Here is a 13,598-nt window from a genome sequence, read left to right on the forward strand (position 1 = left end):
TGTCTCTCTCTCTCTCTGTCTCCGTCTCTGTCTCTGGAGCATTTCTGCACCGATACGTGCTTCAGCAAGGAGTGTCTACGCTCCTATGTGCTCCTACTGTGTGATTGTTTTAAGTCATTCTCAGTGTTGGCGATAACTCATTAAAAAAGTGACATACATATTACATGTAATATATTACTTTTAGCAGTAACTCGGTAATATATATAACTTATATATATATATATACCTGTGTGTGTGTGTGTGTGTGTATATATATATATATATATATACCGGTGTGTGTGTGTGTGTGTGTGTATATATATATATATATATATATATATATATATATATCCCCTTCCGCCAAGGACCTCACCAACAACCCCCCCCCCACGCACACACACACACACACACACACACACAAACTCACTACCTTCTCCCAAACTCAACTGAACTCCCACCCCCCGTAAAACTGTAAATCATATCTAATTTAATGCCTGTTTAACTGGGACTGTAAATTCATGTAAATTCCCTGCACATTTAATGCCTATTTATCTAAATTCATATTTATCATCCACAAAACACTTCACCACTCATGTACATATTGTATATATTTACTTGATTTGATTGCACTTGCAACTTTGTTATTGTCTTTAGTTATCTTCCTACTTCTTATCTCTGTATATTGATGTGACCGCTACGCTGTGCGTGCATGCGTGCGTGCGTGAGACACACATGAACCCCACCACTGTACAGCTAAATTAGCCCCATAAGCTGGCTAGCATCACATTGGCCTGAATGAATAAAACAACGTGGAAGATGAATCAGAATCACTTTTATTGGCACAATATTCTAAACATTCTAAATCTCCCCTAGCTTACTTCCTGTTGCAGTGTTTGCTAATACAATATCTGACAGGAAATAAGCTAGATTTCAAACTGTTGCCTAGCAACACAATTCAGTGAAAACTGTCTATACAAGTGAAGTTTGTCTTATACCCTATCACACCATTATTTATTATTTATTAATTATGTATTTGTTTATTTGACAGGGACAATACATAAACCAGGGGTTCCCAACCTTTTTTGGCTTGTGACCCGATTTTGACGTCGCAAAACCCTAGACATTCAAATTGCGGTACACCATCAATAATATCATCAGTGACATCTCACATCTAACAGTATGCTTCTTTTTCCCCTCAGAATTCTGACTTTCATCTGAGAATTATGTCTTTAATCTCAGAATTCTGACTTTATTTTCAGAATTCTGACTTTATTCTCAGAATCTTGATTTAAAGTTATAATCTCAAACATTTTCATCTAAAAAAAATTAAATAATTAAAGTCACTATCTGTCTGATAGTGAGCCCATTGACACTGTTTCACCTGCAATTACCACTCATCACCATACTGTAGGTGTCACCCAAGAGAACAAAACTGAAGTCTTAGAGATGATCACTTTCACTTAAACTCAGAACAAAAAAAAACTAAAAAACACAAGTGACCCTAATCATCTTGGCTAGTTTTAAATTGTGTGTGGTGTATTTTTTTTCTTTTCTTTTAGAAATGTCAGGTGACCTTATTTGAATTCCAGGCGACGCCACTTAGGGTCACAACCCTAAGGTTGGGAACCACTGAAGCATTGCTACATTTAAAATGTGCAACCGATGCAACAGTGTATATAGGACTTCTAGCCATACTGTAGCTAATTTGCAGTCCTTGTCCCTGGTTAGGCTTTTGGAAGCTTGAAACTCTCAAACTCTCAAACTCAGGTTCTTAGTATATTCCTGTATATTTGTACTTTGCACTTTACACTTAGCAATGTAGATCTCAAACTCAGGTTCTTAGTATCGGATTGTATATTTCTGCATACTTGCACTTTTCATTGTGTTTACATTTTAAATATGTATTTTGTTGCACTATGTTATTTTTTACCCCTATCAGGACTCTAAGCCTGTATCATCTGGCAGGGGGACTAACAATGGAAATCAGTCTTGTGACTACAATTGTCGTGCATTTACATTTTTTTTAAATGTTCATTAATGTACACATGTCCCCTATCGAACAAATAAATAAATTGAATTGAATTGAATTGAATGCACATAGCTATATAAAAACACATAGGACTAAAACTAACTCAAACTAAACTCATATGCAGAGAAACAAAACAACCATTACAACAGTAACTGAGACAACAATGAGTGAAGATGACATTTGAGGGCGACACAAGGGAAATAAAGTATGTACAGTAGCTATGCAAGCCTGTGAACAGTCAGTGTTTATTTATTTATTTATTTATTTATTTATTTATTTATTTATTTATTTTTTATTTTTTTAACACATTAAAACATACAGAAATACTGAAAGTTACCAAGATAAACAAAACAAAAAGTGCAAAGTAGAGGCAAGAGACCCGCAAGGGCCTATACGAGGCCTCTACTTGTGAATAAGTACAACATCATAAGTAGAAACAAAATCAGCAAGTATGAAATCAAATTCAAATTGAACGAGAAAAGAAACGAAAGTAAGTGTTCACAGACAGCATGTACAGTAGCTATACAAGCCTGTGAACAGTCAGTGTTCACAGGCTTGTTTCAGTTTCAGCCATTGTTTTGCACGTGTGTTGAAAGCCTTCATCTCTGTCAGGTGTTTAATGTCAGATGCTAATGTATTCCATAGCTGTGTACCTCTTACTGAGAAAGATGACTGACCAAATGTTCTTCTGTGTTTTGCTGCTCTACAATTTCCACTTGTTGCACCTCTAGTTCTGATCCCACTGTCTTGTTTGTTTAGCAGTTGACAGAATATATCTGGGGGAAGGTTGTTTACACACTTAAAATCTGTTTTATCAATGAAAAGTCTACAAAACTGTCAAAACTTAGTAGCTTATGTTTCTGTAGAATTATGCAATGGTGCCATCTGACTGATGCCTGTTTATACAGTATATAAAGATCTAATGGGTGTAATTGTTGTTTGGTTGGACTGGCCCCAGACGGTTATACACTATGATAAATGAAAAAATATCATGGCATGCATAAACTGCTGTGCTGACATCAGAGGTAGGCTATATGTTCTCTTGTTAGGTGAGCTAACTGACTGAAGCTGCTTCCACATTGGTCACAGGAGAATGGCTTCTCTCTCCAGTGTAAATGCGTTGATGTGTTGTTAGGTGAGCTAACTGACTGAAGCCGCTTCCACATTGGTCACAGGAGAATGGCTTCTCTCCAGTGTGAATGCGTTGATGTGTTGTTAGGTTAGCTAACTGACTGAAGCTGCTTCCACATTGGTCACAGGAGAATGGCTTCTCTCCAGTGTGAATGCGTTGATGTGTTGTTAGGTGAGCTAACCGACTGAAGCTGCTTCCACATTGGTCACAGGAGTATGGCTTATCTCCAGTGTGAATGCGTTGATGTGTTGTTAGGTTAGCTAACCGACTGAAGCTGCTTCCACATTGGTCACAGGAGTATGGCTTCTCTCCAGTGTGAATGCGTTGATGTGTTATTAGGTGACTTGGCCGACTGAAAGATTTCCCACACTGCAGACAGCGGTGGTGTTTTGGTCTGTTGGTGTTTCTCTGTTTCATAGAGAAAGATATAAAGAATATGAAGTCATTACTATCTATGACAAAGGATTTTATGATATGAAAGCATATGCTAACAGACAAACATATATTGTTGTATGTACTGTGTAACGTATCAATTATCATATCATACAATAAATTACATCATATTTTAGTTCATCCAGATCTGGACAACAGCAGCAGCTTTGCATTGTAAAATATCTCATCATAAATGTATGAATAACCAAGCCAACAGGCTAATGTTACCACAATTAAGGAGGCAGAGAGAATAATTAGCAATCATGCTGACGACGTACAGTACAGCATCCTTTAAATAAACGAGCTAACGGGTTAATTTATTTTCTTTTTATTAAGTTTCACAAAAAACATTCAAACATTTCATAGTCAGTTGTGCACATTTCATTCAAACCCCCAACCTCCCACCCCTACACTTCTACACAACTACACCACAACAAAACACACTAGGAAAAGGAAAGAAGGAAGAAAGGAATACACACACACACACACACACACACACACACACACACACACACACACACATACAAATAGAACAGGTTAATTTTACCGACAGATTCAAATTTTCTCACCTCTTCTGAAGAATTCATCTTTCTCTCTTGCTTTCCTCCTCCACCAGATCTCTTCCTGCCAATCAGCTCTGACATAATCAAACAGAGACTGTTGGTAAAACAGGGAACACAATGGTAATAATACTGTTATAATAATAATAATAATAAATATAGCCGCAAGCGGCAATGGCAGGGGTTCAAGCCTTGCGCAAATTGAACACCTAATAGTCCTTGAGGCAAATTTGTAGAGCACGTTCAGGTGTACCTGTGGGAAAAAGTTGCTTGAAAATTGGAGAAACAGCCTGGGAGTTACAAACGGGTGTGAAGTTACGGCATATTTTGTGTTAGGCCACGCCCACTTTTTACATCTGCGGCGCCCCCTTTTGGTCAAATTGCGAAATAGCCTGTCAGAAATGCCATTCCAGATGAGGCTGAGAAGTTTGCAACCGATTAGGCGAATGGACTTGATTTACAGCTATTACATGCTTACACCATAGACCCCGCCCAATTTCACCAATGATGGCAAAACTTCTGATTTTGACTAGGACATCCTCCCTGATATATCTGCCAAGTTTCGCGATCATTGGACAAACGGGTGCGGAGTTACTGCCTTTTTTGTGTTAGGCCATGCCCATTTCTGGCGTTTATGGCGCCCCCTTTTGGTCGAATTGCACAAGATTTGACACATGGTCTGGGATGGTCTCCGAAGATCGCTAATAGAGCTTGCTCCATAGATGCTTCTTAGCGATTTTGGTGGAAATCGGTCAAACGGTCTAGGAGGAGATGTCAAAAATGTGTTTTCCAAGCTTTTCAAAACATCAAAAAAAAAATCCAGACGGACCTTAAGGGTCCTTGAGGCAAATTTGTAGAGCAGGTTCACCTGAACATCTGGAGAAAAAAAAAGTTTGAAAATCGGACAAACGGCGTGGAAGTTATGGCCTTTAAGGTAAAACCTCTATATATAGCGCCACCTTCAGGCCGATTCGAGAAATAATAATACTATTGTAATAATATTTAATAATAAGGATGATGATGATAAAACATTATTTGTAAAGCACGTTTCACACAAAGTACATAGCAAATAAATAAAAAAGCTGAGAATTCCAACAACAGTGCTGTGAAATAAATGTAGTGGAGTAGAAAGTACAATATTCCCCTCTGAAATGTAGTGGAGTGTCGGTAGAAATTGATTTGTGTCATTCATGTCCAGGTTAACGTTTTGCCAAGTTCAGCAGCTGCAGATCACGAGTCAGGGAGAGGCAGGAGGAAGCAGCCCTATCTGACTTATTTCCTGTGTGTTGAAATAGACTATAGGCCCACAGCCTGTTCAACTATAGACATAGACATTGATCACAGAACACTGAGTGTGTTTTGAAGTGTGACTTCTACATTATAGATGATCTCAGACGGTGACTGGCATCGACTACACTACAGCATGTCCAGCAAGAACACGACGAGACAATGTACACTACGTTACTTTATTTACTGTCCTCTTCTCTTTCCGTTACAACTAGGCCTCTATTGTTATGTGTGGTTCTACAGAAATAAAATACAAGATTTAAATTGCTGTTATCATACAGATGCAAATGACTTAGCATAGCAACATAAATTAACTCTTATTACAGAGATTATTGCAATTGATAGGACTTACATTTACTGGAGCTGCCCGCACAGAGACTCTGAAAGTAGAAGTAACGAAGCAAATGGAACAAGTCCACCACTTCTTCTTTTTCCTCTTCTTCCTCTTTTAGGTTTTATGGCGGTTGGCAACTTGTGTTGCATTACACTCCCACCTAGTGTTTCACATTTCACATTTCAGCTTCACATTTCAAACTACTATAATATGTGTCTTATTCACCCAACTGTCCAGACTGTGACCCAAAGTGTCTACGCTGGTGAGAACGCTTCATTCAGTTTTCTGTTCAGCTCGTCTCCTGAAATGTCCCCAATGTTTAAGAACCTCCTGGCAGCGTCCAACACACAGGCACACCACATGGTGAAGGTCTGGACTTGGAAATAACCAATGTTGCACCATGCCATATTGTTTATATAAAGTTTGTCACAAACAAACAAAAACACATGGTGACAGTGAAGAAATAGTGGAATATTAGTGCGCATGTATTCATACTCCTTTTTACCACCGTTGGTGGGTTAGGATATCCCATAATACCTTGTGACCCTTCCAATCGACGAAGAAGAACAAAGATCTCCCCCCAAAGCTCCTCCTATGGCCGCGCCCACAAAACCTCTCGCAAGAGAAAAACGTTAAACACCCATTAGCTAAATATAACAAACATCATCACTTTCTTTTCACTTTGATTTTAGAATAGTCAAAAGCGTAAAAAAACATTACTTCATTTCAGTGCGGTTAGTTTGTACGGTGTCAGCTAGCTTACCCTGCTAGCCGGGCGCTTCTCGCTCATACTGAGCATTAGCGCCCGGGGACCCACTTAACATTTCCCCATCAGACCAGCTTTCCGCTCTCGCGGCTACGTCTTAAAAGATGATTTACCTGAGGCAGAAAGTTGAAGTGAAGAACCTATCCGATGCCTAACATCCTCTTCTAGATAGCGACAGATGACGCCGCTTCCAACTTGTTGCATAAAATCCACTTTTACTTTCTTTTATATCAAAAAGTCCTTAATGCAATACCATTCAGGAAGTGCGGGGGGCAGTAGTGTAAACACAGTGGGTCACAGCCTGTCAGGAGAGCTGCTGACTCTATGGCCCAGCCCCCTCCTCCTCAGCCCCGCCCCCTGCCTCTGATTGACAGCCTGTCAGGAGAGCTGCTGACTCTATGGCCCAGCCCCCTCCTCCTCAGCCCCGCCCCCTGCCTCTGATTGACAGCCTGTCAGGAGAGCTGCTGACCCTGCAGATATGGAGGCTGCCTCTCCTGTTTGCTGTCACTCATCAATCAAACCCAGAGCAAGGCATTGTGGGAAGAAAGGATAGTCCATATCTGTCTGCACTGTACTGAGTGTCAACATGTTAACCTCCCCCGGGGGAAAAAAGTCTATTTCAAGTTCAAGGTTCAAGGATATTTATTGTCATTCCAAAACATGAAACATGGAAGGGAACGAAATATGAACTCAAGGTCCTGGTGGATATATCAACTAGGATATCATAAATCATAAAATGTCATAAAAACAACTGAGTACTAAGAAGGAGAACAATATAAAAAACATATAAATTAGAATCATCATAAAAACAACATAATACCTGATGTAAGAGCAAGGGAAACAGTTTAAGGTGCATGTGTTCGCTCAACAAGGAGCCACTTAAAGTTCATTTTGTTACGCTCACAGCTGGCGGCATTAAAGTGCGAGGAGTGTGGCAGCAGTTAATTTCACAAGCAGCAGTTTAGATATATACATATATAGATATAATACATACTATGTACTATATATAAAAAATAATATATATGTGTATAATTAGATACGTAAAAAAAAAGGTAAAACATTACACGAGCAGCATTTAGATATATACATATATAGATATAATACATGCTATGTACTATATATAAAAGATAGTAATATATATGTATATAATTAGATACGTGAAAACTAAAGTGTGCAACGTTACGAGTGGTTATGCATTGTTCATAATTCTCACAGCCACCGGAAAGAAGCTATTCTTGAGCGTGGTGGTTCTGGCTTTGATGCTGCGTAGCCTCCTACCAGAGGGGAGAGAGGCAAACAGTCCATTGGCAGGGTGGGTACAGTCCTTCATGATTTTACCAGCTTTACTCCTGCATCTGTCCTGGAAGATGTCACTGATGGTTGGCAGGCTGCAGCCAGTGATCTTCTGTGCGGTTTTGACCACACGCTGCAGTGCGTGTTTGTCTGCGGCAGAGCAGCTGCCATACCACACAGTGATGCAGGAGGTGAGGACGCTCTCCACCACACACCTGTAGAAGGAGGTGAGGACTGAGGTGCCGAGGCCAGCACACTTCAGCCTCCTCAGGAAGTAGAGGCGTTGGTTGGCCTTCTTCACTGTACTGGTTGTGTTCAGGCTCCATGTGAGAGTGTTGGAGATGTGCACTCCCAGATATTTAAAACATGGGACAACTTCGACAGCTGCTCCCCCGATGATGAGGGGAGGGGGGGGTGGAGCTGGATTTCCTGAAGTCTATTATCATCTCCTTCGTCTTCTTCACATTGATGGAGAGGTTGTTTGTGTCGCACCATGCCTTCAATTTCTCCACTTCCTGTCTGTACGCAGACTCATCTAGTCTGCATCTAGTCTATTTTCAATCAGCCAGCACTGTGGCTCCTGCATTACATCACTGGCTTGCTGGGGAAGCTAAGCAGGTCTGACTGTGGTCAGTCCTCGGATGGGAGACTGGTGCTCGAAGTGGTGCTGGAGGACCAGTAGGAGGTGCTCTTCCCGGGGGGTTGTAACGCCAACTGAAACGCCAAACTGTCAGATTGTCTTTTTTACGTAAAACTAAATTAACCTGAACACTGTCTGTCTGTCTGTCTGTCTGTCTGACTGTCTGTCTGTCTGTCTGACTGAATGTCTGTCTGACTGACTGCCTGACTGACTGTCTGTCTGTCCTGCAGGGTCAAACCGGACGGGCTTCCTCAGCGCGCTCAAAGACAGCCCAGCCAGATATCCTTTGACCAGAGATGGGGACTTGGACTTGGAGGGTTTGTTTCCCGCCGTTTTGGGCGTGGTTTCTGAATGATGACACACTCCGCAGTGTCTCTATGAGAGGGAGGGAAAAATCAGTAGTTTGATTTTTCATTGAGAGAAAGCACTACGGGTATCCATACTGTTGCAAATTAGTATTGTATCCGTTTCAAATTTTTATTATTGATACTTATCGATACTTTTGACAACCTTAGTCTGGAGCACTTGTTGGGTTTCTCCTTGACGCTGCTCTCACCGTGCTGGAGGTGGTGGTGTGTTTCTTCTCCGTCTGGTCCATCGTCGGCCTGTCCGGGTTCCACACCTACCTGATCAGCTCCAACCAGACCACCAACGAGGACGTGAGTACCAGTCCCAACCTGGGGTCCGGGGGCCACCCAGGAGTCCCACAGAGGGCTCCAGGTGGTCCCCAACAGAATGAGGACTAATTCATTTGTACAAGCTGGGGATTCAACTCCAATCTCTGGTATTAAAGTCAAACTCATGGTCCATCCAGCTGGCTGCTGGAGGAGCTTCTGCCAGTGAACTTAACGGGGAGTGTTCTGGTCCAAAAAAGCCACGTCAGAAGACTTTGATTTTATTCCACATCCAGCTCCCCATTCACTGGAATAAGCTGCTACAGCAGCAAGCCTGGAGAACTCAGGTAAGTTGTATAAAGAAAAGAACACTCACCCGAGATTGTACTGGCATGAGAATGAGTCATGACTGAATTTAAATTTTTGGGTGCACTATTCCTTAAACAAGTCATGTTCATTTCATGCAGTCAGTAGATCTTGCCTCTCTTTCTGTGTCTGGTTCTGGTCCAGATTAAAGGCTCCTGGTCCACCAAGCGAGGGAAGGAGAACTACAACCCCTACAGCTACGGAAACATCCTGACCAACTGCTGTGCTGCTCTGTGTGGCCCACTGCCTCCCAGGTCACAAACTCTGCTTTTACTTTGAAACTTCACTGCCTCCCAGGTCACAAACTCTGCTTTTACTTTGAAACTTCACTGCCTCCCAGGTCACAAACTCTGCTTTTACTTTGAAACTTCTCTTTAAAGGGGGACTAAACCCCCCAGATTTCTGGCAAAGCGGTATTCTCCTTGATTTGAAAATTCTGCAGGCAAGATGGCCACCTATTATAGTCCCTTGTACCCTGGCAGAATTCCTAGCCCATCAACTAACTAATAACTTGGCCAATAAGTATGTAACATACAAATGGTTCGTTAAACTCGCATTCCAGGAATATCGTATTTACAGCACTGCTCCAAAGTAACATAAGTGGCTCACGCCAGAGAGCCTGGTTGTACCAGAACCCACTCGCTTTAGTGCCAGAACACACTCGATTTGGGGGCGGAACACGCCAGGATTGGCCAACGCCAACTCCAGCTGATCAGAACTGTCAAATCAGATCATCGACAGAGGCAGATGGCCCACCTCCAAACCCCTCTTTCTTTTTTGTATGACAGGCAGTATTTTCAATTTTCAACGCTGATGGTCTGTATGGAAACAGTGTTACTCGAAATGGTTAAAAGTTATATCCATTTGGTAATTCAGTGGCATTTTACTGCCATGTAACATAACTAACTAGCCGCTAACATTAGCCACAGTAGCAAGTACCCATAATGCCTTGCGTTGTTAAAGGGCTCGCGCTAAAAATGGGTCCATTGGAGTGAATGGAGATGTTGCAACTCTCCTGGCGTGAACTACAGTAATGATCACATGAAAAAAAACATTTTCACATGAGTGGGAAAGGCCGGAGTTGGCAGTGACGTGACACACAACCAGGAAAAGGGCCCAAAAAAAGGTTTCAACCCATAGAGGGCACTTTTCCTGGTGAAAATGATGCATTTTGTACAATATAGCCGTTTTTCCACATGCGTACCGGAAAATTACCTGTAAGTCAATATCGGACATTTCCCGGAATTTCCCTTCACACCTGAGCGCTCGCATGTGGGAATCTAATCGTCAAATAGCCGGTATGTTGGGGGGTGGGGTGGGGTGGGGTGGGGGGTGGGGTGGGGTGGGGGGCGGAGGAGAGTGGCCTGGGGTCATGACGTATAAACTGTGCTGCAGGCCACTGAGGCCAGTCAGAAAAAAACAACAAACAAACATGGAGCCGGCGTCCACTCTTTTGATAATATTGCTGACTCGTTTGACTTAAGAGCAGCGTCAAGCCAGCGTAATAAACACAGCCGATTTCTCCCCTCCCCTCTCTGCTCGAGAGAGGCCAGTCCTTCACTCAGTCCTCCGCACTTTGCAGCAGCCACACAGGACAGACACAGCGAGAATGGCAGAGGCTTGCAAGCTGCCCAACGCCTGTATGTATGTAGAGAAAGCAAATGCACGAAGCGAAATGTGGAAGTAGTTTGCTTTGATGTGCGCGAATGATTAGATGATGCATGCTGGAAGTGAACGTTAAGCAACGTGTGTACACCTCGCCCAAGGACCGGTGTCGCGGCAAATGACTGGACCCGTTCTACACTTGTGTGCCTTATCGTGCATACCGCTCTTCTGACTGGCTCGAAACTGGTGAAATGTCCGCGACGACGGGGTCGCGCTTATACCGGAACAACAACTTTCATACATGAAGGCATTAGACCGCGTTCCGGTCATTTAGCGGTAAAAGGCGCATGTGGGAAAACAGCTTATGTAACAGTTTGGTCTCAAATGTGGCGATTTTGGCCAGAATCCTTCACACACCACACCAAAAGCCATATTGGTTAAAAGCTGAAAAAAAAGTGTTTTGGGGTTTAGTCCTGCTTTAAGTCTCTCTTGTCAGCTGTTCTGTGTGTGGCATTGTAGCCTCTGTGTTTAATAAGGAGACCTTTGGGTTAATTACACATTAGTTAACCTATGTTCAGCCCTTTTTTGTCAATTCACACCAAGTCAGCCTCTCTCTCACACACACACACACACACGCGCGCGCACACACACATGCACGCACGCACGCACAGACACACACACACACACACAGACACACACACACACACACACAGTGTCCCAGCTCTGCAGGGCAGTTAGGGGTCAAGTGCTATTCTACAATGAATGTTAGATTTGTTCATTCTCTGTTTACTGTTGCAAATAAGCAAGAAATGTGAAAAAGATAACTCACTGTGATCTCTCTCTCTCTCTCTCTCTCTCTCTCTCTCTCTCTCTCTCTCTCTCTCTCTCTCTCTCTCTCGCTCTCTCTCAGTTTGATTGACAGGAGAGGTCTGATCCAGTGTGACACACCCCAGCCCGTCTCGCAGTCTAACGGGACCGGTGGAGTTTACACCTCCACACAGCTTCACACTCACATGGTGGGCGGAGCTCTTCTCCTTCTGTGGTTTCCAATCCAGAAACAAGTTGTGGACTGGATATAGGCTGAGTCACTGTCAGAACAGACTGGATATAGGCTGAGTCACTGTCACAACAGACTGGATATAGGCTTAAGCTTCTGGCATACTCTTCGCGCACGCGCTGGAGGCGGGGCTCCGAGGAGGGCGCGCGCACTCTGCGCGGGCCAAAACAGAACATACTCAGTGCGCAGCTCCAGGCTCCAGGCAGTCTGAATGCAATTTAATGTAACGTTCCCAATTCTATGTATTAAATTATAAAAAACGACCCTCAACATTTGGGAAGGCTAAGCCACACAACTAGTTCGTTATAATCGAACAGTATGCTTTAAAGGCGACTTTACGACGGTGAGGACTCAATCACAGCAGATATCCACTGATAGCCTACCACGGAGATCTCACAGGCACAGGCAGCAAAACCCGACGCGCTGATAGAAAAATCTTCATGGACGCGCCGCGCTGCGCTCAGACCTCGCCCCCGACACGCCCCGTGCGATGACGTCATAATCGCCGTGCGCCCTATGCGCTTGGCTGGGCGCGAAGAGTATGCCACAAGCTTGAGTCACTGTCAGCACAGACTGGATATAGGCTGAGTCACTGTCAGAACAGACTGGATATAGGCTGAGTCACTGTCAGAACAGACTGGATATAGGCTGAGTCACTGTCACAACAGTTATTCACATGAAATTATAACTCTTTTTATTTGACTTTTCATAACAGGGTCATTCATTCCATAGCCTTACAGTTTGTTGGCCAGATAGTTTCATGTGACAAACGTTAATTGCTTACATTAAATTGTCATGAGTAAGATTGATTTAAGGCTCAGGATTTGTATAATAACAATACTGATGCAATGTACATATTTTTACAACTTCGTCAAGCAGTCAGTTAATTGCTTAGAACAGTAACAGTTGACCAGATGAGCACACGGCGCGTGCGAGGCACAATAGAAATGAGTGCACAAAGCGCACAATATTTCTAGCTACTTTAAAATTCCTTTTTGTTTTGCTCAGTTTTGCATCTCTCTCTCTCTCTCTCTCTCTCTCTCTCTCTCAGTGTGACCAGCACCGGTGTATTCAGAGCACTAAGTTCGTGCTGCAGGCGGCGGCCACCCCTCTCCTGCACAGCGAGCCCGTGGTTTTGGCCCCTCTGCGGGGGAAGAGCGCCACCCTGGGGGGGGGGCCCTGCTCCTACCTGGCCCCCACCCAGCCCTCGCTGCTGCCCTCCTGTGGGGGGGACGTCCTGACGCTGCACCACCACCACCACCACCGTCACTTCACCAGTCCCGAGGGGACGCCTGGGACGTCGCCCCAGGGTGCCCTGCCCTGCCCCGCCCACTCACACCTCCACCCCCCGCCGCAGCCCCACCCGCTCACCCCCGCCCACCCACACCTCCACCCCCCGCCAGAGCCCCACCCGCTCAGCCCGGCCGCACTGTACGACCCGGCCAGCCAGGACACTCTTCACGAGGACTCTGTCCGCGGTCTGGTCAAACTCAGCACCGTCTGA

The 13,598-nt window shown here is 43.8% G+C and overlaps 1 protein-coding gene across 1 annotated transcript in view; it reads left to right on the plus strand.

Moving 5' to 3' along the window:
- Positions 1–13,598, plus strand: part of LOC310782240 (palmitoyltransferase ZDHHC14-like) — a gene marked incomplete at both ends in the record, with an annotated part of 25,031 nt that extends 11,433 nt beyond the window's left edge. Inside the window, 5 exons of the mRNA XM_083642921.1 lie at positions 8,683–8,731; positions 9,009–9,111; positions 9,577–9,686; positions 11,948–12,053; positions 13,146–13,598. Of these exons, the coding sequence (XP_083499047.1) occupies positions 8,683–8,731; positions 9,009–9,111; positions 9,577–9,686; positions 11,948–12,053; positions 13,146–13,598 (821 nt within the window). The remainder of the gene's footprint in view (positions 1–8,682; positions 8,732–9,008; positions 9,112–9,576; positions 9,687–11,947; positions 12,054–13,145) is intronic.

Source organism: Poromitra crassiceps, assembly GCF_964638095.1.
Source record: "Poromitra crassiceps genome assembly, chromosome: 9".
NCBI lineage: Eukaryota > Metazoa > Chordata > Actinopteri > Beryciformes > Melamphaidae > Poromitra > Poromitra crassiceps.